The sequence below is a fragment of the Arthroderma uncinatum genome (assembly GCF_011692745.1).
Source record: "Arthroderma uncinatum strain CBS 119779 chromosome Unknown scaffold4, whole genome shotgun sequence".
Classification (NCBI taxonomy): Eukaryota; Fungi; Ascomycota; class Eurotiomycetes; order Onygenales; family Arthrodermataceae; genus Arthroderma; species Arthroderma uncinatum.
The window spans coordinates 2,807,982-2,829,768 of record NW_022983866.1 but is presented as its reverse complement, the minus strand read 5'-3'; the positions used below and the strand labels follow the sequence as shown (position 1 = coordinate 2,829,768).

The 21,787-nt window shown below is 48.0% G+C and overlaps 5 protein-coding genes across 5 annotated transcripts; 3 read left to right on the top strand and 2 right to left on the bottom strand.

The window, feature by feature from the left end:
- Positions 1-1,616: 1,616 nt before the first annotated feature.
- On the top strand, positions 1,617-2,925 carry GIQ15_06208 (uncharacterized protein; the record flags this gene model as incomplete). The annotated part of the gene is made up of 2 exons (XM_033553625.1): positions 1,617-1,673; positions 1,753-2,925. The coding sequence occupies 2 exons, from the start codon at positions 1,617-1,619 to the stop codon at positions 2,923-2,925; spliced, it is 1,230 nt and encodes a 409-aa protein (XP_033404769.1).
- A 555-nt stretch (positions 2,926-3,480) lies between these two features.
- On the bottom strand, positions 3,481-9,249 carry GIQ15_06207 (myosin-1; the record flags this gene model as incomplete). The annotated part of the gene is made up of 11 exons (XM_033553624.1): positions 3,481-3,902; positions 3,987-4,525; positions 4,580-4,830; positions 4,888-4,979; positions 5,046-6,743; positions 6,800-7,282; positions 7,336-7,381; positions 7,440-7,638; positions 7,754-7,904; positions 8,460-9,120; positions 9,187-9,249. 11 exons carry the CDS (start codon positions 9,247-9,249, stop codon positions 3,481-3,483), a joined length of 4,605 nt encoding a protein of 1,534 aa, XP_033404768.1.
- Positions 9,250-9,918: 669 nt separating this feature from the next.
- Positions 9,919-13,605, top strand: GIQ15_06206 (cell cycle serine/threonine-protein kinase CDC5/MSD2; the record flags this gene model as incomplete). Its single annotated transcript, XM_033553623.1, has 4 exons — positions 9,919-10,218; positions 10,280-10,722; positions 10,788-12,873; positions 12,940-13,605. 4 exons carry the CDS (start codon positions 9,919-9,921, stop codon positions 13,603-13,605), a joined length of 3,495 nt encoding a protein of 1,164 aa, XP_033404767.1.
- A 281-nt stretch (positions 13,606-13,886) lies between these two features.
- On the bottom strand, positions 13,887-14,588 carry GIQ15_06205 (GNAT family acetyltransferase; the record flags this gene model as incomplete). The annotated part of the gene is made up of 1 exon (XM_033553622.1): positions 13,887-14,588. The coding sequence occupies one exon, from the start codon at positions 14,586-14,588 to the stop codon at positions 13,887-13,889; it is 702 nt and encodes a 233-aa protein (XP_033404766.1).
- Positions 14,589-19,027: 4,439 nt separating this feature from the next.
- On the top strand, positions 19,028-20,312 carry GIQ15_06204 (uncharacterized protein; the record flags this gene model as incomplete). The annotated part of the gene is made up of 3 exons (XM_033553621.1): positions 19,028-19,647; positions 19,861-20,127; positions 20,201-20,312. The coding sequence occupies 3 exons, from the start codon at positions 19,028-19,030 to the stop codon at positions 20,310-20,312; spliced, it is 999 nt and encodes a 332-aa protein (XP_033404765.1).
- Positions 20,313-21,787: the final 1,475 nt, after the last annotated feature.

Sequence of the window (21,787 nt, the reverse complement as noted above, 5' to 3'; positions counted from 1 at the left end):
CGATGCCGCCTGGATTGTCCACGCCAAGTCTCACAGACCCAGCGACAACTCCAACGTAACCCATATACGCACATACATAAATGATGGAAGTACGACATAATATTGCCATGTCGCTCCATATTCTGCAAGTTATGATGTCTTGCTTAAGGTTGTGTAGCCTTCCGTTTGCCTCGATCGTTGCGTGCGTGCTGCTTACAATGTCTGTTCTACCCTAATCCTCGACTCTCCTTGGATAGGTGGAAGATTATGTTATCTTGCAACAACTGGGTGAGATCATCTGTCTGTTTGACGGATGCGTTGTTGGGGGCCTTGGTTGGCTTCGTTCGTAATTCGTCCTCAGGCTTTTCTTGACCCCCAATAGACTGCGGAGCGGTGAGCTGGATTTCGTTATTTGTCAATAATGGGCCCATTCGCGCATCGGCGGATCGAGAGCTGGTAGGACAGATGTGTAGAACAGCATTTTGATGCGAGTCGAAATGTTCTGCCTGGCATAGAAGGTCAAGGCTGTCAAGATACCTTCACCTTATTACCGCCTAGTGCATACCTTACTCTGCTCCCTAGCGGTTGGCATGCAGAAAGCGAGCCTCCGTTTCTTTAATCAGTTTCTGAGGACAGGTTGGAGCGTTGCATGACGAAAGACCGGAAATATCAGCAATCAACCAGACCTGAATAACTCAGGATGGAAGATTGTAATGTAATCTTGTGTGTTCCAGGTCTTGTCTCAGTCGATATACTCCATACGGAGCAATAGTTATGATATAGGGACGGGACTTGGCCAATCCCGTACCAAGTTCCCCATTCTCCGTCTGAAGGAGCTGCGAGTGATCATGGCGTTGAAACCCTAGCCTTATAGATCTTGAATGCTAACAGAGCCGCCCGCTCCGCCACGTCATTCCTCGTTTGGATAGCTCGCTGCAAGAAACCTGTGATTAATTACTCGACGTAAGGATAACAGAGCTTGGTTTTATGGCTTGGTCTTCTGCTGGTTCGGACTGACAGCTCTTCAACCCTTTCTCTGTCCATCTCCCAGCGTCAGTATTCTCCGTATGGAGTAGCGACTCCGATGCATCTGGCTGACGAGATGGCTTCCTGGCGGGCGATCTTTGAACCAGTGGTTGCGAACTCTATTGCTGCGGCTCAGCTCCACCACCCAGCTGTCAAAAGGATCGTGATCCGCCATTTCCCGGACGATTTATGAACAAAAGAGAATCCCTTGGACTGGTGAAATCTTTTTGGTACGCTCAAGCCGTTGAAGATATCGAAAAAGCGCCGTCTAGGCCAACCCAACACGTAACTGGTGGAGCACAGTCTGCCCCTTGTATTAATGAAAATATCGTCGTTGTTGATTGGCACGCAGCTGGCAGAGGGCGCAGCATCGATCACCTCAGCCTAGAAAAATCAACAACCGTCAAGCCGTTTGATGATTCAGTGCTTGATTCACGGCCGTTTCTCTGGGACATACTCCATGACCTTCCCCTAACGCTATCATGTTATTAGCCTAAACAAACAGTTCCTCAACCTCAGTCGACAAGAAAAAGGCGGGTGATTAAGCGGTTTGTTTCCTTCTGTCAGGTCGGTGGTGGCCAGCCACATTGGAGGCAGCAACGTCGTTCAACATGTATATTCTCCCGCGAGCGAACGAAGACACTCCCGACGGCTCCAATCTATACTTTGTGAGTAGATACTATTTCCGAGCGAGACACTAGCCTGTATGACGGAGCTGACAGACTGTATTCTTCCTTTCTCTCGCAGATTGCCATTATTGTACTCGCACTCGTCGTTGCCATCATCATAACATTCTTCGTGTTACGACATCTCCGAATATGGAACTACCAGCCAAAATTAATCCCAGGGAAATACTTGAAGGGCGTATGGCGGCGATGGACTCCCGGTTCGACATCATATAACGCCGTACCGAACGGAACAGCACAGCTGGCAGAGGCCAATGGTCGAGATGAAGCCAGACAAAGCCCCCGGGAGGCCGCACTCGACCGTAACACATCCATTCGATCGGTGATGACTCTCCCTTCCTATACGATAACGCCCAAAGCGAGCGAGCGCGTCATTGCCCGGGAAGGCGAGAGAGACGGGATGGATGTCGTGGTCGAGTTCCCCGAGACGGCCGAGGAAGAAGAGCAGGACAGAGAGGAGCAGATGGAGTCTCTCTATCAGATCCGGCTTGCGCGAAGACGAGAGATAGCCGAGCGTGAAGAGGCTCGCCAGCAGCGCAGAGAAGCCCGCGAGAGAGGAGACTGGGCCCGGGTAGAGGAACTTCGACGAGAGAGTCGAGCTCGAGCAGAGGCTAACAGGCTGCAATCTCAGTCTGAATCCCCCAATGGAAGCTCTGTCAACGTATCTGCGGCGACGTTGCTTGCCGAGCATCAATCTCGAGGCCGGGAGAGGCGAGTATCCAGCGTCTCCTATGCTGATATCGGCCATGTCAGACATGACGGAACGCGTTTATTCTCCAGCTCACCAGACTCAGACTCGCGAGGTCTGCTAGAATCTGCTGCTGGCATGGGATCGAGTCCGCTGGGGGCGCATATACACCAGCGAACGACGTCGGCTTCGTCTCTGCTCTCCAACACCACCAACAACTCGGACGCAGAGTCGTTTGGGACGGCGACGGGGCCTACAGCTCTCGCCGGTGAAGCTGACCTGGGCATGCGATCGATTCCGCCGCCATATGACGCCGTGGGCTGGGGCGATGCTCCTCCGTACCAGCCAACGCCGCCAAACGAGGTTGCAAGTGAGGTTTTCGTGGTGGTTGAGCATGTCGACCATGCACCGCGACTCCCGCCGCTCTCGACGCTGCCCAGTATCGCGATAGAAGTCGCAACTCCTACCAGCAGCGCGCCGCCGACGCCCATATCGCGGCTCCAGACACCCTCGCCGGTCCATTCTGCGACTTCAGCACCGAGATGAGACCTTCCATCTTACCTATCGTATCCCTCATTCTCCAACTACTATCTAGAGACTTTCTACCCTGTCCTTCCCAGCTTTCTCCTTACTATCTACCTTCGCCATGTATAGCTTATATTCCAGGCTGATGCCTGTTATTTCCTCTGGTTTTCTTTCTGTGGTGATCTTTTGGCGTTTCTCAAGCATACTTCTTTACGAACGAGATGAACTTCTGTGACGCAAGCGATGTGGTGTATAGATGCTATTAATAAGACATTTTTATACGTGTAGTAGACCGCATTATCTATCCTCCTGCATATTGAAAGTAAAAGATAGTAGATTATGAAACCGGTGGATGAAGAGGACTTTGAGATCACTAGAGAAGGACGGGAAGGGATATTGGATATTTTGACCCAGGAGGCTTCTAAGTAGATGGCAAGAAAATTACCCCATAACTAAGATCAACCATCTAAGATTTAGTAGTAAATGTCAACCTAGACAGGTCTTGTAGGAAAATGAAACATCTCATTAATATAAACAGAAAGGAATACTAAGGGCAATCATCCAGCAGCTTCAACTTCACCAGTCGTCATCGTCATTATGCTTCCCTTGCATTGCACTCTGACGTTGCCGTAATGCCTCTGCGAGACCGCCGGCTAAGCTTGCATTGCTCATACTATTGGGCGTGGCCCGGCCGCTTGCACCAGATGAGTCTTGTGAATTCATGCTAACTGCGCTGTCTCGCGGAGCTACGGGAATTTGTTTGCGGACATTGATGGGGCGCTTCGCTGGTGGTGCAGGAGGAGCCGGTTTTGCCTTTGCCACGGCAGAGCCACTGGCACGAGCGGCGCCGTTGGACGTAGGTAGGGGTGTTGTAGCCTTTGGAGTTACTGGAGGCGGAGGAGGAGGTGGAGGAGCCGCAACTTCTTTCACTTCTTCAACGTATGCTTCTGGCGTCCATCCATGGGTGCCTGTGCTTGGATTCATGCATAACCACCATCCTAAAAGTAGTAGGCGTTAGTATTCTCGGATGACATTTTAAAACGACGGCATCAACGTGACGCAGAAAGGGAAATATCATATACCATTTGTTTCACGTGAGATAATCTGTATCATTTCTCCTTGGCGAATTGCCAGCTCATTCGTATTCCCGCTGTTGAAGTCATACAAAACCTTGGCCATGGGCTTTTTGGGTGGTGGAGCTGCCTGCGGAGGAGGAGGCGGAGGCGGCGGTCGTGACTGGGTTTGTGAAGCAGCAGAGCCAGCGCGGTTATGGGAGGCTGCGACAGCCGCAACGGGCTGGGGAACGGGCCGTGATTCAAGAGTGGACTGCTGCCCACTTGCTGGAAGTTGCTGTGCAGCTGGTCGAGGTTTTGGTTTGGCTGCAGCCTGAGAGAGTTTGGATGGACCACCTCCGGGGCCACCAGGTCGTAGTAGTTTGCCTTTTGTAATCGGTTTCCCAGCAACCTGTTTGGGTCGCGGCGTCGGCTTTGAGGTCGAGTTTGCAGGTTCTCCAGGCCCAGTGCGGATGGTTCCGCTCTTATACACGTCATCCCGGGGTACTGCTGCATCTTTGACAACTTTCACTTGGGCTAGTTTTCCGGGCTTCTTATTGAAGTCAATCCTAAAGCGGTCAATTAGTACAACTATTCCCTTGAGAGGCGCTTGATAGACTTACGCGTCAGCTATTTTCAAGTTCATCTGGCCGCGTAGGGCATTTGTGAGATGTGTGAAGAATTCAGTTTTGAATACACAGGATAATAGAGGATCTGGTTCCTGTGCTGCACCGACGACTAATGAAAACCAATCATCCTTGAGATTGGATGTTCCAACAGACTTGATAGCACCAAGTGAGATAGTGCGCTCAGCAGAGATGTTCAGTTGGTTGTTCACAACGGATTGAACGATTATATAAACATTTCGGGCCGTCTAACAATAACTCATATCAGCATGTACAAAGCACTGGATGAAGAGGACATATCATACCAAGATCAAGAGTCGTGGTGCAGGTTTACTCGATCGACCGAATTTTGTAACTAGAAGCTCACAGCGGCTAGAGAAAAGTACGGTTTCGGAATCTAGAGAAGCGATACATGTTAAATTTGTGCAACGGTTAATATAGTATCGTATGCCGTGATGCTTACCCGAAAGGCGGATAGAATCCTTAACGATCTCTCCAAAGCCACCGCTGTTCCCAACACCAAGATAATCACCGAGAAATCTCCTCGAGCCGAGAAGACTGAACCGCCGACGCTCCTTCCTTCCGCCCAGGACTTTGTGACCTTGGTCTCGCAGTTTGATATACTCCAAACCACCTGTGACACGCCTCCAGAACCGCTGGATTCGGATGGCACACTCAATTCGATATCTGAGATAATTGCGCCACGCTCGTTGAATCCTGATGGCCATATTATGCCAGTATCGGTCTCGCATGTGTTCCAGTGCAAAAAGGGTCTCCGGGGTCTTTATGAAAGCCTTAGTAACACCCATTTGGTATTCTTCGGCAGGAATACTAGTGTCCTTCAGGATCTGTCGACATCCAGATTCTGCGTCGCCAGTCCAGGTATAATCACCGGCATAAGAGGTTTTGGGAGACAGAAGATAGAAGCGCTCGACGAACTTGTCAAACGTCTGCCGATAGGCGAATCCAGCTCTCCTAATTCGAACGTTTTCTTGCAAACCTAGATATTTGATCTGATGCATGACGTTGCCGACATTGTATTCCGAGGGCGATTTGTTGTCATTCGGCTTAATAGTTCGAATATACGACGGCTGAGCTTTAGCTAGAGTCGTAACGAGGTCATTCGCAGATGCTTTTATTTTGTCACCAGCGGTCGGAGGGCGGCGTTTGTCGTCCTGGTTCACTTGATTTGGGAATAAGGCGTGCAGGAAACTATTGCTACTTGAGTTAACAAGGTTTAATATATCCTTAAGAAGCTGATCCTTGTTCTTATCGGTCATCCCTTCGATAGCATAGGAGACATCACCAGCGTAATGCTTAACGATGAACTGTCCCTGGCGGGATTCGAAGTTTGGATTCTGGCCGAGGAAGTTTAGTCGTCCCACAAAGGTTTGGTCGGCTGCACCAGAGTCCGCGTGTGCAGTGGCACAAGCATCATTCAGGGCAGCAAAAATTCCTGGTGGTCTTTTATCTTCGATCAGGGAGCAGACAACCTTGTTATCGAAATATTTGATGGGTGTCCACTGGATCTGTTCTCGGGCATATTCTTCCTGTTCAGTCTTTAACGTCAGTTGAATGAAAATCTGCTGAAGTTTTTCATTAACATAGTTAATACACAGCTGCTCGAATGAATTCTTTTCGAAAATCTCGAATCCATAAATGTCGAGGATACCGATGGAGTTTGTGACGGCTCCTTTTGCGACCAGGGAGGCGTTGACTCGCTGCACAATCCAGTCGAAGAGGTTGAAGTAAAGCGCTTTGGCTAGCGCATCGCGGACAGCTAGAGCTTGCACTGTATTTAATGGAACTTCATAGATAGAACCTCTCCGGCCTCCTCTTGCTGTCTCAACAATTCTGTGCGTGAGCGCCTTTTGCACCTGGTCTGCATCAACTTCCATCAAATATGCAACAAAGTCGATAACCGATCGATCCGTGATCGTGGCGTTGCTTTGATCGTCCTCGACAAACTGCATATTCCCTAGCCAGAGAATGGCAGATAATACACGGAATATATTATCTTGCTCGGCTTGAGCTAAGCCAATTATCTTCATGGCTTCAATTGTTTCTCTGAAATCCGAGGCATCATCAATATTGGGTACATCGAAGCACTTCGAGCGGCTTGTGTAGAGATAGGCGTCGGGTTTCTGAATTCCAAATGTATCTGTTAAGTATATTAGTAGCTGAGACAGATGGAAATGCAGGCATGGTTTCATATACCTCTATAGGACTGGGGAGCAGCTTTAGTAAATTGATAGAATATATGGAAATTGCGCTCGTTGGTGATTTGACCGACAACTCTAGATTTCTCCAATAAATAGTTCGTGATAACAGCTCCCACGGGCTCACCAACTGAGTTGAACTGAAGTTCCAAATATTTTCCAAATCGTGAGGAGTTGTTATTGCGCAATGTTTTCGCGTTTCCGAAAGATTCTAGGAGCGGGTTCGTAGCCAGGACCATATCCTTTGTTTCTTGAATGGAGGAATCGGTGCCCCCTGATACGTTTGCGATGTACTGCATCAATCGTCTCGCAGCTTCTGTTTTTCCCGCACCAGACTCTCCCGATATAATAACACATTGGTTTTCCTTGTATGCCTTCATGTTATAGTATGACGATTCGGCGACTGCGAAAACATGGGGCTTAACTTCGAGTCGGTTCTTCCCACGGTACGAATCGAGGACTTCGTCGGTATATATTCCCACTGAGGTAGACAAGTTAGAATCGGTATACGGAAGGTGACTGGCAGGGTCTTACAATCTCGAAATGGGTTGACCGATACAAGCACATGGCCGATATAGGTCTGCGATCCAAGGTTAGCCGGCAACCCGCAACGCGCGAAACACAGTGTATAAACCCACGTAAATCTCTCCATGCTCGAAGCGTTTCTTCAGGTTCTCATTGATAGCCTCGTTGGACACTTTGCTGAGTAGCGTAAGGTCTGATACACCGACTTCCTTCTTCTTGGTGCTCTCGAACGCAGCTTTCTTTACTCGCGGCTGGCCGGAGCCCTTATCCCCCGCATGTTTCGACCGGCCCCCTTTGCTCTTCTTATCATCTCTGGGACGTTTAGAGTAGCCCTGGCAGCTCGTAGTCAGAAAACAAGTCTAGCACCTCTAAATTGAATCTATGCGTCCTTGGGTCGAGACTCACCATCGTTCCGAGAGTCGCTCACAGGGGCTGGACGGCCAACAGGGAGCCTGTGGGGTTGTGGTGCTGAGCGCGCGGGTGTACTTCCTCGACGGTTCCAGGCAGCGGAAGACAGGCAGCGCTCGAGGTCTGTATCTCGATTATGGACGACGAAGGAAAATTGCAGCGAGGACTGCCTTGGGTATCAAAAGCTCAAACACCAGGCCTCATCGTTTGCCTAATCGACAGGTCCGCAACATTCAACTAATTAAATGTCATCGATTACATAATCGGGGATGATGAAGTTACCACGCGGCTTCTTACATCGCTGCGCCACAGATATTATTTCTACGGAGAATAGCACTGGTTGATACGGAAGGATAGATCCTATGGAGGCGAAATAGAGGATTACCGTCTACAGCGACACTGGGACACTTCTATTCAACAAAACTCAGGTATTCTAATATACAACATAGGGGTATAAATGTGCAGTGGTGGCGCCAGGCAAGAGTGGAATAAATTTGTATCAGAATATTAGTCTAAAAGATCACGGTGTGTGCTTCCAACGATTGAGGAGAGGGTATCTTGAGGTATGAAATATATGTGTGCATGCCGTCTTTCTTCTCGCATAGACATGAAAGGTTACCTGGTTTGTTGAGGAACTGGAGCCTTGGATTGTGAGGCTGGGTTTGGTTGAGGAGTCTGCTCTGGAGCCTGTGGCGGGGTGTGTAGTTCTGTATTGGTAGAATTACTCTTTGTTCCTGGCCACTGGAGGTACGAAGAGAGCGTCGTTAGAAGCGTTGGAGTCTCGGCTGGCGGCTCCGGCTCCTCCTCAGTATTCCAAATCTCTTTTGGGAGGACTCGCTTCAGCTCCTTCACTGGCCGCTTCTCGAGCTGGGCTTGAAGCCGAAGCACCTCCTTCTCTAGGAGAATCAGACCGGCGCGGGCAGCATTTTCTGATTCTTCAAGCTCGACCAGCCGTTCGGCGACGTCCTCTCGCCTAGATGTCTCCTTCCTTCGGGCTCGAAACGACTCGAATATAATCAGGCCTCCTCCAACAAGGAAAAGGAAGGTTTCACTGATGAAGTTTGCACCCATATCGATCGCTTTCCCTTCAGACAGCGGTCGGATCCGTGGGATGGGAGGCGTCTTTGTAATACCACTGGCCTTTTCTTTTGCCTTGAGGAGTTCATCGGCCTTCGTCTGTGCTTCTGTCTTGACAGTGGGTGTTTGGAGCTTTATCTTCTTAGCTTGCGCTTCCGCGGCCTCACGGGCAGCTTGCTTCTCAAGAGCAGCAGTGTTCTGAAGCAGGCCAAGCCTTAGCTTCATATCAATGCGGTGTACTGCCTGGGCGAAGGACACGCATATCCGACGAAACCGTTCATGTTCGCGGGCCTGTGCTTTGATTTGGTTCTGGGCGACGGAACAGAGTGTTAGTCTAGTTCACCCAGATCGAGTCCCGGCATCTGCCATGCTTACTGCTATGGGTTTCGAGAGGGTCCGGATGACGAGCGACGAGAGCTTGAGCGTGATGCTAGACATTTTGTAGCTGTCATTCTCTAGAATGCGGGGTTCTTTAAGAGACAGATAGTTTCAACCAATGAGTGACATAGTTACTGCATGCTGCCGGCTATAACCAGAGTAGTAAAAAAGGTTGATATTCAGCTATACAGCCGGTCTAAATGCCTGTTGATATTACCAAGTTGATACTTAAAGTCGCGAAGTAAGAAGAAAACGCCAAGAAATGGAAGGTTATATTACATAATCATCACTAATGCCGATGTGTTTTTCCGAGTCCAATTTGGTGTTGACAAATTTCCTATTCGGGACATGCCGTTGCCCGGCCAAAAAGGTGCATCACGAAGGTCCGGCGGAGTAAACAACCGGGGGAACACAACTATTCTACTGTACATTCCTTTGCGACCTTGCGACTTGCGATTTGCTTGCAGTATTTTGTTAGCAGTTTACGTCCTTTATTGCTGTATCTGTTTGTTCCAGCGGTTGCCTGTCTTTTGTCGTCTCGTCTTTTACCATTGGAGTTATTCTCCCTCGGCGCAATTCGAAGCATACTACCTCCCCAGGATACATACCACTAATCTCTACCCATCCCTATATTCTCTATAAGAGACCTCCCTCTATAGTCAAATTGGACATCGCCTCGCCCCACGATCTGGCTGTTATCCCTATGCAAACTCGCAATTGATACTAGCAATGGAGCCACTCTCTCCAAGGTCAACCAATATTCCACCAAAGCCAAAAGTCGAACTGACAAAAAAGCTGTCCTTTAAGAATAATCCAGCACAGAAACCGGCATCGCATAGACACCATGCAACACCGCCTCCTCCCCAGGTTAAGGAGCCTGGCGCCTATGGAGAAGAATATCAGACTGGTGGCTTCCTGGGCAAAGGTGGGTTCGCCGTCTGCTATGAAGGAAAACTCGCAAGGAATGGTCGGGTGTTTGCGATGAAAGTGGTGAAGTCTGAGATGCAGCAGAAGAAGATGGAGGAAAAGGTATGCGCTCCGATTCCAATGATTGGCAAGGGAAGGGTTCTAACCAATTTCATGTTATTAGTTTCGGACTGAGCTTCAAATTCACTCAAAGATGAAGCACCCGAATATTGTTACCTTCCATCGTGCATTCGCTTTCCAGAAGAACATATATGTCGTACTCGAGCTGTGTCCCAACGGATCGGTAATGGACATGGTCAAAAAGAGGAAGTTCCTGAGTCTTCCAGAGGTACGAAGATTTATGATACAGCTTTGCGGCGCTGTCAAGTATCTTCACAAGCGACACGTTGCCCATCGGGATTTGAAGATGGGGAATCTTTTCCTTGACCAAGGCATGAATATCAAGGTTGGAGACTTTGGACTGGCGGCGTTGATGCTAAGTGAAAAGGATGAAAAGAGGAGGAAGACGCTTTGTGGGACACCCAACTACATTGCGCCGGAGGTTTTGGACAAAAGCAAGGGAGGTCATAACCAGAAAGTGGATATATGGTCCCTAGGTGTCATATTGTGAGATATTCCAGCATGCATTTACCTTGGAGTCGAGTGCTAACCAAACCGTCACATGCATCTAGTTTTGCTATGCTCACAGGCTTCCCACCATTCCAGTCGAAAACACAAGAGGAGATTTATAAGAAGGTGAAGTCACTTAGTTATGACTGGCCTGTTGACACTGAGAGTGCGAACTATATCCCTGACGAGGCGAAAGACCTTGTCACTGCGTGTCTTAACCTAGCAGAGGAGAGGCGACCAGATCCAGATCAGATAGTGGACCATGCATTCTTCAACATGTATCCCGGATGTATTCCTCGCGAACTCGACTCCGAATCTCGCACATCGATTCCACATTGGATAAAACAGGAGGACCCCCGAGGAGACAAAACCGCCCCAGGGTACAGCTTGGAGTATGATCCAACTTACAGAAAGTTGGTATCCCACGTCACAAATTCCAACCAAAGATACGCCATATGTAAGAATATATTTTATGCAGAATGCGGTGTTGGAAAGAGAAGCTCAGGTGAAATACGAAAATCGGCCGGAAAACGCTGTGGGAAGTCTGCTTTTGCAGAGTGCCTTACGGAGGAAGAGCGTGGTCTTCAGCCTGTTATGCCACTCCCGACAGACAGGGTCTACAGCTATTACATCGATAACGGGAAGGACTGGAGTGTTGAAGAAACAGGACTGGAAAATGAATCATATGAGGACGATGAGGATGGTAACGGCACTGTTCGTGATCGACAAGGAAATTTGACGAAATCTAAAGCCGCAATGATAGCTAGGACAGAAATTGCACTGGCCGCCCAGCTTAATCGGCGAGAGTCAGCGCCAAAGAACCATGCTGCAATGCTCCGTCAACAGGCAATCGCCCCCCGACAAGCGGCAAAGGACACATCTTCAGGCAATCCACCACAGGCAGCTCCTCAGGCTGTTAATAATTCCGCTAAGGACAAGAATCCAGCTATCAAGAGCACTCGGAATCTTCTCAGCGAACGTCCCATCCGCACCAGATCACAAACCGCCCAGGCTTATCATGAGTCGCTGCGTGAGAAGAAGCGCCCACCTATTGCTTCCATACCAAAATCAAACTCCACCCCAGCTGTCCTAGGTATTGGTTCAATAAGGAATGCTCCTAATCCGGCACCCGTACCCACTCTGGCTCTTCGAGATATGGTGCAGGAGTATGTGGTTGGAGAACCAGTCAAATCAAGAGAAATGGAACCTCACAGAGACGTTGAATCCGGCCGTATGGCAACTTCACAAGCGGAACAACACGCGACTTCGCGGCCTCAACAAAGTCAAGCATCAACTACAGCAAGAGACACCGTGTCTCGCCCTCGCTCACACAAGCCAAACGGTAGCATCAGTAGATCTGCAACTTCGTCATCTACTACATCTGGCACTAGCAGCAAATCTCGCTCTGCACTGGGCTCAGGTGCACTTATTCTACCCGAAGATCAGTCTGATACCATGCCTGGGTCAAGCGTCCAAGAAGTTATGGCGGATTTGCAAATATATCAGTCTGTCCTCCGCCAGCGCCCTCCTCAAGGTTCACTCAGAGGCTCAAGGCAACGGGACGCTCAGCCTCATACCTCTTCTAGAAGTGGTGCGCACCCGTACGTTGTAAAATGGGTTGACTACACAAACCGATATGGAATCGCCTATGTTCTTGATGAAGGAAGTGTTGGTTGTGTTTTCCGGGGTGAGAATGGCTATCCCGCGTCTGGAGTAGTAGTTAGGGATGGCGAAAGCCATCTTCGACAAAAAGCACGCGCCAAAGGAGACCCAGAGAGTGCCACGCCATATTCAGAGGTTGATCAGCTAGTTCCAAGAGATGGTCAACCGGTTGAATTCTACGAGAATGAAGATATCAATACAGGCGGCTATGCTGCTGGAACCGTCAGGAGAGCACTCCTTCCTGCACAAACATTCGAGACCAGACGGTCGAGTCCTGATAAGCCGGCAAACGTCCTTTGTACCATACGAAGCGCTGAAAAAGCGAATCGTGTCAGACTAGTTGATCAATTCGGCAAATACATGGTTGGATCCCTAGGAAGGGGGCCCATCGAGCCAACAAAATCAAAAAGCAGTAGCCAATATATCAAATTCTACCAACGTCTTGGGAACGTTGGTGTTTGGGGCTTTGGAGATGGTGCATTTCAGGTAAGAAATATATTTTAACGGGTTTGAGATACCGTGGTCAATTCGCTAACAGTGTATATTTTGTAGTTCAACTTCCCTGACCACACAAAGCTTGTCTTGTATCTACCCGAGCAGCGGCCAAGTAGCACATCCGATCTGGCCAATTCATGTCGAATGGACTTCTATCACCTATCGCCATCAGCAGCTAGATATCTTAGTGCAAAGGGGAAAATGCACCCAAGTGGTTTTGACACCAGGACGGTTATATCGGAGCCTGCCTCTGCCTACTTGTCTTCTATATCTGGTCTCCCCACCAGGGTCCCTGGTATCAGCTCCGAACGATTCAGAGACATTCTAGAAGCGAACTCTTTCCCTAAAAAGCTTGAATTTATCGCGACTGTTATCGAGTGCTGGGCCAAAAATGGAAGGCTAGGAGGAAAGGTTTCCGTATCAGCACCCTCAGCAAACGGATCTACTCTATCCAAATCAGCACATCTGGGTTCCATATCATCAGCATCAGATGTCAATGATCCCATAAAATGCACATCAGCTGATCTTTTCTGGGATGGAGCTCAAGAGAAATCATGGGCTAGCGCTTCCGGAAGCAAGTTTGTTTGGGTTTCAGTTGGAGCACAAGGCGGAGATGGTGACTACATGTCTGTCAAGCTCCAGGCAAACAAAGCTGGGGTAGTTGAGTGTATTAGCATGGAAGGGAATCCTCAACTTGGTGACCAGCTCCTAAGGTTGGCGTAACACCATCGCAACATCGATTCTTCTTCTATCCAAGGCCTGGCTTTGCACAGCTTTAATGGGTGCTAAACCGGTCATTGTTTGTTTACTGCTTATTCATTCTCCATTTGTTTCATTTAACGAATTTACGACTCCTGCCTGTCACTCTTTTGGTCTTCCTGGAGCAAAATACCCTACGATGCGTTGCATGTGAATTTAGTCGCTCTCTTTCTTGAGCATAATTTATTTACATTTATTTATTTATTGGCTGTATAATCCTTATAAAGTATCACGCTTAGCTCAAATCAAGGCTCTCTGAACTTTTCAGCCTGTCCGCCAGGTGGAATCGACTTCTCACCACTATAAAGACCCAACCATTTCTTTCTACTAATAGCATACAAAACCTCACCGAGCTCGGTTCCAGGAAGAGGATCGTCAAAATGCACATGAAATGTTTTCACGTATTTCATGCCACATTTCTCCATAACACGGCGGGATCCAAGGTTGACAAACATGGTCTCAGCCTCTATCAGCGTTACATCTGGCGACCCAAAGGCATAGTTTATAAGTGCCCGAGTCCCTTCAGTTGCTAACCCCTGGCCCCAGAACCTGCGACGTAGCCTATATCCGACCATTAGCCGTACGTCCTCTTGGTGTAACGGCATCTCTTCCACGGTTCTATCCCCAGAGCTCTCAGCCACGCCATTCTCATCACTAGAATGTGTGGCCCGTTTCTGCATATCAAGGCCAAACCAGCCAATGAATTCCATCCCATTCATGGTAGTAGTTTCAGCTATCCATCTGCCAAATCTGGTACTGGTATTATAGCCTTGGATGATTCGTTGCACCTCTGTTTCCACTTTCTCCCGAGACGGCGGGCTATGATCAATATATTTCATTACTCCTTCATCGCCGTTGAGTGTACAGAGCAAGTTGGCGTCGTCTGGTTCGAACCGGCGAAGGCGAATGCGAGAAGTTAACAGGATTGCTGGGGCGTCTTTGCTCATCTTAAGAATTACTGGGGATATCTCTTTGAAGCATGTGGAGTTTGGAATTCAAAAATAAACTGCGATTGTTTATAGGAGATAGATGCGCAAGAGCCTCTGATTCCCTCGTATAATTTTCCTCTTAACTATCATGACTCATTTAAAAGCCAAGTGGTTACCATGTCCATCCGCAACGCCTCAATTCAAAGACATCAACAGGCAAGGGCGGTATACCAAAGGACTTTGTCCATTCAACAACCCCTTTCTCTATCGTACACGTTAAGTAATCGCTCTCCGCCCTGCACTCGCAACATGTTTGTTTCCAGCACATCAAGGGCGCGCTTAAAGTATTCAGAGCTCGAATTGCTGATGTGAGGAGAAATGCGGACGTTTGGGGCATCCCAAAGAGGGTGATTAGCCGGTAGCGGTTCTGGGTCTGTAACGTCAAGAGCCGCACCACTGAGCTCGCCAGAGTTAAGACTAGCCAGCAGTGCATCTTGATCGATTATCTTCCCTCGGGAAATGTTTGTCAAGACAGGACGGCGTTTTTGTTGACAGCAAGTCGAGAGGATGGACAGCTCCTTGGCCCCTATCAGCGAATAGGTCCACGGTGTGAGCGGAATCGAGATCAATAGATAATCCAGATTCTGCGATAAAAAGTTATGGAGAGATCTTTTATCTTTTCCACTGTGCCATGATATAGGAAATATGCCCTCTGGATCTCCTGTTCCCGGAACAACAAAGCCATCGTCTCGTCTGGATTCTGGGGTTAAGCGTGGTGAAGACGTGTACGCAAGTACTTGCATCCCCATGGCCGTACAAACTCGAGCAACTATAGTGGTCAACGTTGAGCTTCCCATCCCAATATAATGGCAAAGGCAGTATCTCTTACCTTGCCGTCCAATACTTCCATATCCCAATATCCCCACTCTCATACCAACGTGGTCTTGTGCTAAGTTCATAAAAGCCATATGGTTCTGCCAAATGTGCTCCCTCTGCCACTTAGCCGTCCTATCGTACATCCGGGAGGATACCAGCCAATTCATTAAGACCCATTCAGCGATGGGCGGTCCATGGATACCGGAGACAGTAGTAATTGGGAACTGACCGCCCGAGATGATTGGGTCATCCTTGATGTGATCAACGCCTGCAGTCACTAAGTGAACGAATTTCAGCCTGTCGATGCACAGTTAGTAGTCCACATTTATGCTGAAGGGTATATAAAACCCCAGATACTCGAAGAGATTGAAGGTTTGGTTTCATACTTGGGTACTTCGCGGATATCTGGAAAGTATTGCAAGGTGCACAGTACTGTCGTGACATCTAATATATCTATTAAATGATGAGATATTAGTTAGCCATGATTTGTAAAAGTGTCGCCATTTGCTATTTGAAATGCTAAAGATATGAATACCTTTTGGGATTTTGTCAGTTTTGCAAACGTTGTCGTTGTTCTGCACTATCTGGAAGTATTCAAGCCTGCTACAACAAGCGAGCTTTTGGCGGAACTCATTGAGTAGATCTTTGGGCTCAGGAAATGGAAGAACCATCAGCAGAACTTCCTGAGATGAAGCTGCTTTACTAGACTCTCCACCTGTAACTTCTCTCATGGACTTCCCCATTCTTCTTTGTCAAATATAGAGAATGCGTGAGCCAACAACACAGTATCACATTCATGACATTTGTTGATGTGTTTAGACATGAGGGTTTTAATACTCCTCTACCAGCGAGTTGATGAGTAAACATACCTCCCTACCAATCTGGAGCAGACAAAGAATGTAAATTCGCGGCAACTCCCGTCGCTGTCGCAGAAAGCAAACGGCCATTGGTTACTATTACAGAAGCTGGCGTATCCGCAACCGTCTATCGCATAAAAAACGTGCATATCTGCAAGTACTCTCTGCACGTCGAGGTCTGCATGAATTCATACTGCAAAATAGGGGTATGGTCCCAGGCTGCTTCGAGGCGTATTTCCCTCCTAAACGTAAGCTGAAAAGACAGCAAAGAGATTTTCCTTATCATGGAAACGTGTCTTTTAGACCAGAAGCCTGAGCAAATGCGTCGTTTCACATAATGGAATAAAGCCCAGGGGTTACGCCATGGTAGTTGGTTGTGCAGGTTTATAAAATTACTACTACTGCAACAGTTCAGAAAAGGCAGTAATAGTATAATATACCAAAGCACTGGTGATATAAGGTATAATGAGGATAAGGATAGTATCTCATTCTTTTTCTTGAGCTTTTGGTATGCATAAATGTACCCCTTAATGAGGCAGAGGTGTGCGGCACACTCATCTACGTCACTAGGTGAGCAGCCCAGTATTCAGGAACGTTGATGGTTTTGCCATATGGAAGGTTGCCAGTGAAGAATTCGTACTCTTCTCAAGCGTTAGGGTCATTCTGGCTAGCAGTCGGGCATGGGCACGGTAGCATTTGGTACTCCGTAAAAAGGCGAGTAAAATGATGGTGATATTATTTCGAGTAGTCTCTCCTTCGCTGAATCAACGTTGCGAGTGGCACATCGTCCTCATCATAAAATTCTACCTCTTCGTCAACCCCAAAATCCCCCAGCCGTTCACCCTCTGAATTTCTCCAGCCTTCTTCTCCACTATTAGATAAAGCCTCGTCTTCTGAATCAGAGACAATGGTTAACTGTGCATCATCTCCGTTTCGGGTATATCTTTTATGAAAGGCCTTTCGGCGGTGTACGCCTGAATCAACCTGGCGGCTCAAATAGTCCGCTTCCTGTCGTTGGCGGAACGCTGCGACTTCGTCGGTGCTAAAATTTTGTCCCTTACTAAAGAGTGTGGTATTGTCTTGTTGGGATTGGCGCAGATAGCGGTGCATCCTATCAGGGTCTGGCGGAGGCCAGGTAACAGATTTATCTTTGGATGTCAATAAGGATGCTATAACTGACGCAAGTAGAGCATGGCACTACATACCTTCGAAACCGTTGACTTCAAACTCCAATCCTGTACTTCGCTTAGGAGTTCGAGAAAAAGGCCATAACCAGCCAAGGATCTATCACATCATTTGTTAGGAAATGGGTTCGGTGGAATTTTTATAAGGGGTAATGGGGTCTCGAACGTTATTGCTTCCACCCATACCATCCCTAATATTTTTCCAGATGCCGATGTCGTATGGAAATTCCTGTCTTTCAATCCGAATTTTAACACCATCTGGCCCATCAAGATAGCCACCTAGGGCCCGCGCTCGTCGACGGAGCGTCTTGTGTCTTTCAATCTCCCATCCTTCAATGGTAGTTTCATTCGCGCCCAGCATCCACAGGCTTCTAATAAATAGAATCAACAAGGCGAGTAGGACTACAGAATTGACAATAGCGAGCACGAAAAGATGCCCTAGCTGGGTTAGGGATGGGCCATAATACTACCATCAAGTTGTTAATATAAAGTCACTGCCGGGAAATTGTGAAGGAAATAAAACTGGAACCTACACTCGGCAGACTTCGATTATTCCAGATTACAGCCAAGCGTGTGTATAGAAAGGATTCAAGATACACCATCGAAGTGACAGCATAAAATAGAAAACGTATGAAATGTGGGAATGTGAAATGTGAAACACAGTTGTTTGTCCATGGACAATGGTGATCCATTTTAGGAATACATCTTTGAATGAAAATCAGTATATAATCTGCTGTATTTGCTCTCTCGAGGTCTATTCTTACCGTTGACAAGTTTTACAATGGTGAGATCTTGGAGGCTTCAGCGCCTCGCATTTTCGACACCACCGCTGCCGACTACGGGCCTCACCAGGCTCTTCGTCGTTGAGGGGTTTCTTCGCTAGCCCACCTGGGGCTGTAGGCGGCTGCCAGTCCTTTGGGATCCTCCCCGGGTCCGTGAGACAAGCTCGAGCATAGCATATCCAGATGCATGCTAATAGCAGGTTGAATTTTACGAGCTGGGAAGTGTTGAGAGGCGCGGGATCAAGATAGAGGAATAAATACTGCGAACTATAGGAAAGGAAGGATATCAACAGTATAACAAACGGTACTGCAAGCTGGGATATCCGAAAATCCGCCATCATCTCCTATATCCAAGATACATTCACGGAGTGTTGCGAGTTCCCAGTCAAGTCCAGGGGCTCGAAGTAAATGGTGATTATGTAATAAATATCGAGCCAAACCGAGAATTAGCATCCAGAGACATCGATACAGCCTTGCTGTCTTTCATATCGCCTTCTTATGTGTCTGTATAGGTGAATTGAAAGAACACACGTCTCTACAGATGGCTGTCCAATATATAGCTACTTATGACCACGCTTTTGCGACATAAGCGTGGCGTATGGTTATAAAAATACATTTTAGGCAAACATCATCCTCACTTTCTCCATCTCCATATCACCATTTATTCCCCCAAAGCCACCGTTACCGGATTGCGATAACTGCACCCACCTTCCTCGAAATTCAGCCAGCATCCGGCGAAACTACAGTATTATTACACAATGGGCCAATACTTTTGCCTTATAGCGCCTCACCATCGCGAGCGACTTGGCTGGTATGGCAAGCTTGGTGAAATCCTCTTCGATGGATCCGCGTCTGGACTCGTTTCTCTCTTTGCCAGGCCGACTCTACCTTTGAAGAACACGAGCGACAAGCCTAAAAATATACCCGTCGCTATTCAGGGAGCCGTCACCCCGCAAAAAAGACGAAGGCAGTCAGAGAGTTTCTGCAAATCATCTCGTCCTCACGAACCTCTACGACGCGAAGTTGCTCGGTCTCGACTTCTTGAGCTGCCAGCTGAGGTAGGCTATATGATTTTCGACTCTTTAGACATCACAAGCGTCTTTCTCCTAGGCCTTACCTGCCAGAGGCTCTGGGCAATAGCGAAAACGGTTATTGAACGGCACTTTGCTGCGTACTTGGGCGATTGGGCCGGGACACCCGTCGTTTGTGTTGGTAACGAAATTGCACCTGGGAAGAGTTTTACATATCCTCAAGGATTACTGCTCCCGGAGGACGTTGATGAGCTCCAGGAAGGGTTCGACGTGGACGAATTAGAGGGGGATGCACCAGATGAATATGCCGGGCAGCCTGTCAACCTGTTCCATTTAGCCGATATTCGGTACGACGCCATCAAGGAGCATGATGTTTATTTTCCCGGCCATTTGCTCAAAGTCGCTCTTGAATATACTCACAAATATCCCCGCCCAGCAGACTTACTCCAAGTAGCCCATCCGGAACCTTCTAGTTTCTAGCCCACCGATCAGGAATGGATTCTCAGAAATTTGACAACCCAAGAATTTGTTCGCCCTACGGCTATTGCATTGGACAACAGCTACATCGACGGCCCATTTATTCGCGTACTAGGCTATGGCGAAGTCATTCTTTGGAGGACCTATTGCTCCTCGACCGCTGTAGAGGGGAACCATCAAGGAGCATGGGCTGGGCATGCTCTAGATATTGTCCCCTCTACCTACCTAGACAGCGGTGGCCCTTGGAAAGATGTTAGCGATGAAGTTGCAGAGGATATTGCGAAAGTTTGGGAAAGTGCTGAAGGCAAGGACTGGAGAAACCAATTAATTGAGCAAAGAGGGCGTAACCGGTGAGATTATTCAGGGGTAGCTGTGAAAAGCCATGAAGAACGAATGTGGTTACGTAAGCCATGGTTATTCCAGTGAGGTCACGGGGGTAGCCCAAACCAGTAACTTTGGACATCGGTTCTACAACGTGGAAGCAATCACATACCTGCTTTCGATGCTTGATATCGACTATAGCACGACTAACTAGAGCTTCTGTTTGAAAGGTAGCATTTAATTGAGGATGGCAATTGTTGCCCTAGGGCAATCGGCCATCAAAGCCATCGGTTCTACGTCAGCACTGCCTGACCCTTCGTTCGTGGTCAAAGAACTTATAGAGAACGCACTAGATGCCGGAGCAACATCTGTTCTCGTTGAGATCTCTCCTAATACCCTCGACATTATTCAGGTCAAAGACAATGGATCAGGGATATTGCCAGCTGATCGTTCACTCGCTTGTAAGCGAGACTGTACCAGCAAGATTCGGACTAAGGAGGATCTAGACAATATTGGTGGAAAATCATTAGGGTTCCGTGGACATGCGCTCGCCAGCATTGCTGAAATGAGTGATGCTTTGCATATCACTACTCGTGTCCAGGGGGAGCTTGTTGCGAGTACAACAAAGTTTGGGCGTGACGGTGAACCCCCAAGGCAAGTCCATCAAACGCTAATTTATACCCCATTCTTACACATGTTCCTTTAATATTAGTGATATTCGAGTATCACATCCTGTTGGAACAACGGTGCGCATTTGCGGTTTCTTAAAACCTATACCAGTCAGACGGCAAACTGCGGAGAAGAACGTAACCAAGTGCACCCTTGACATAAAAAATCTATTAAAGAGTTATGCGATAGCTCGGCCAAACGCACGGTTCTCTTTGAGGCTCCTGAAATCCAAGGATGATGATTGGGTCTATGCCCCAAATGCGGAACCATCCGCCTCAGATGTGATCTCTAAGGTTATCAGTCCTGTGCTAGTTGCCAACTGTATGCTCAAAAGTTCTTCATCTTCGCCGCTTAAAGAACTAGGCAGTTCGGATACTGTAGCAGGCAGCCACGATGCATCCGGTATCCATATCTCAGCCATGATACCAAACCCGTGCGGAGGTAGGCTTAAACTCAAGCTCCCTATATATCTAAACTAACAACTCTGGAAGATTTATCCAAAGTCAATCGCAAGGGGCAATATTTAGTTATTGATGGTCGGCCAATGACGACATCTAGGGGCTTCGGAAAGGAGGCCTTAAAACGTTTTAAGTCATCTCTACAACAAGCAATAGACGGAGGTACAGCTATTGCCGATCCTTTCATGTTTTTATCTTTAGAATGTCCTTCTGGTATTTATGACATCAATATCGAGCCATCCAAAGATGACGTCCTATTTGAAAATCCGCAGGCAGTCCTCTTAACAATTGAGGATTTCTTCAAGGAGATTTACCACCCAGGAGTTTCCAATACTCCCGTTCCCGCCACAGATGGCCAAATACTACATACTACAAACACTGAACGAAATAGCCTGAGTACTAACATAAATAGCATAGAGTGTATCCAGGCGGGTAAGGATTTGCCTGCTGCTGCAGCCGATGCCTCTATATCAAGCCCTTGGGCGCTATCACTTCCTCCTGATGTTCAGCTTCGCGATCCTGACTCTCAGCTTCTAACCCCGGGCCGTGACACCAGATCGCC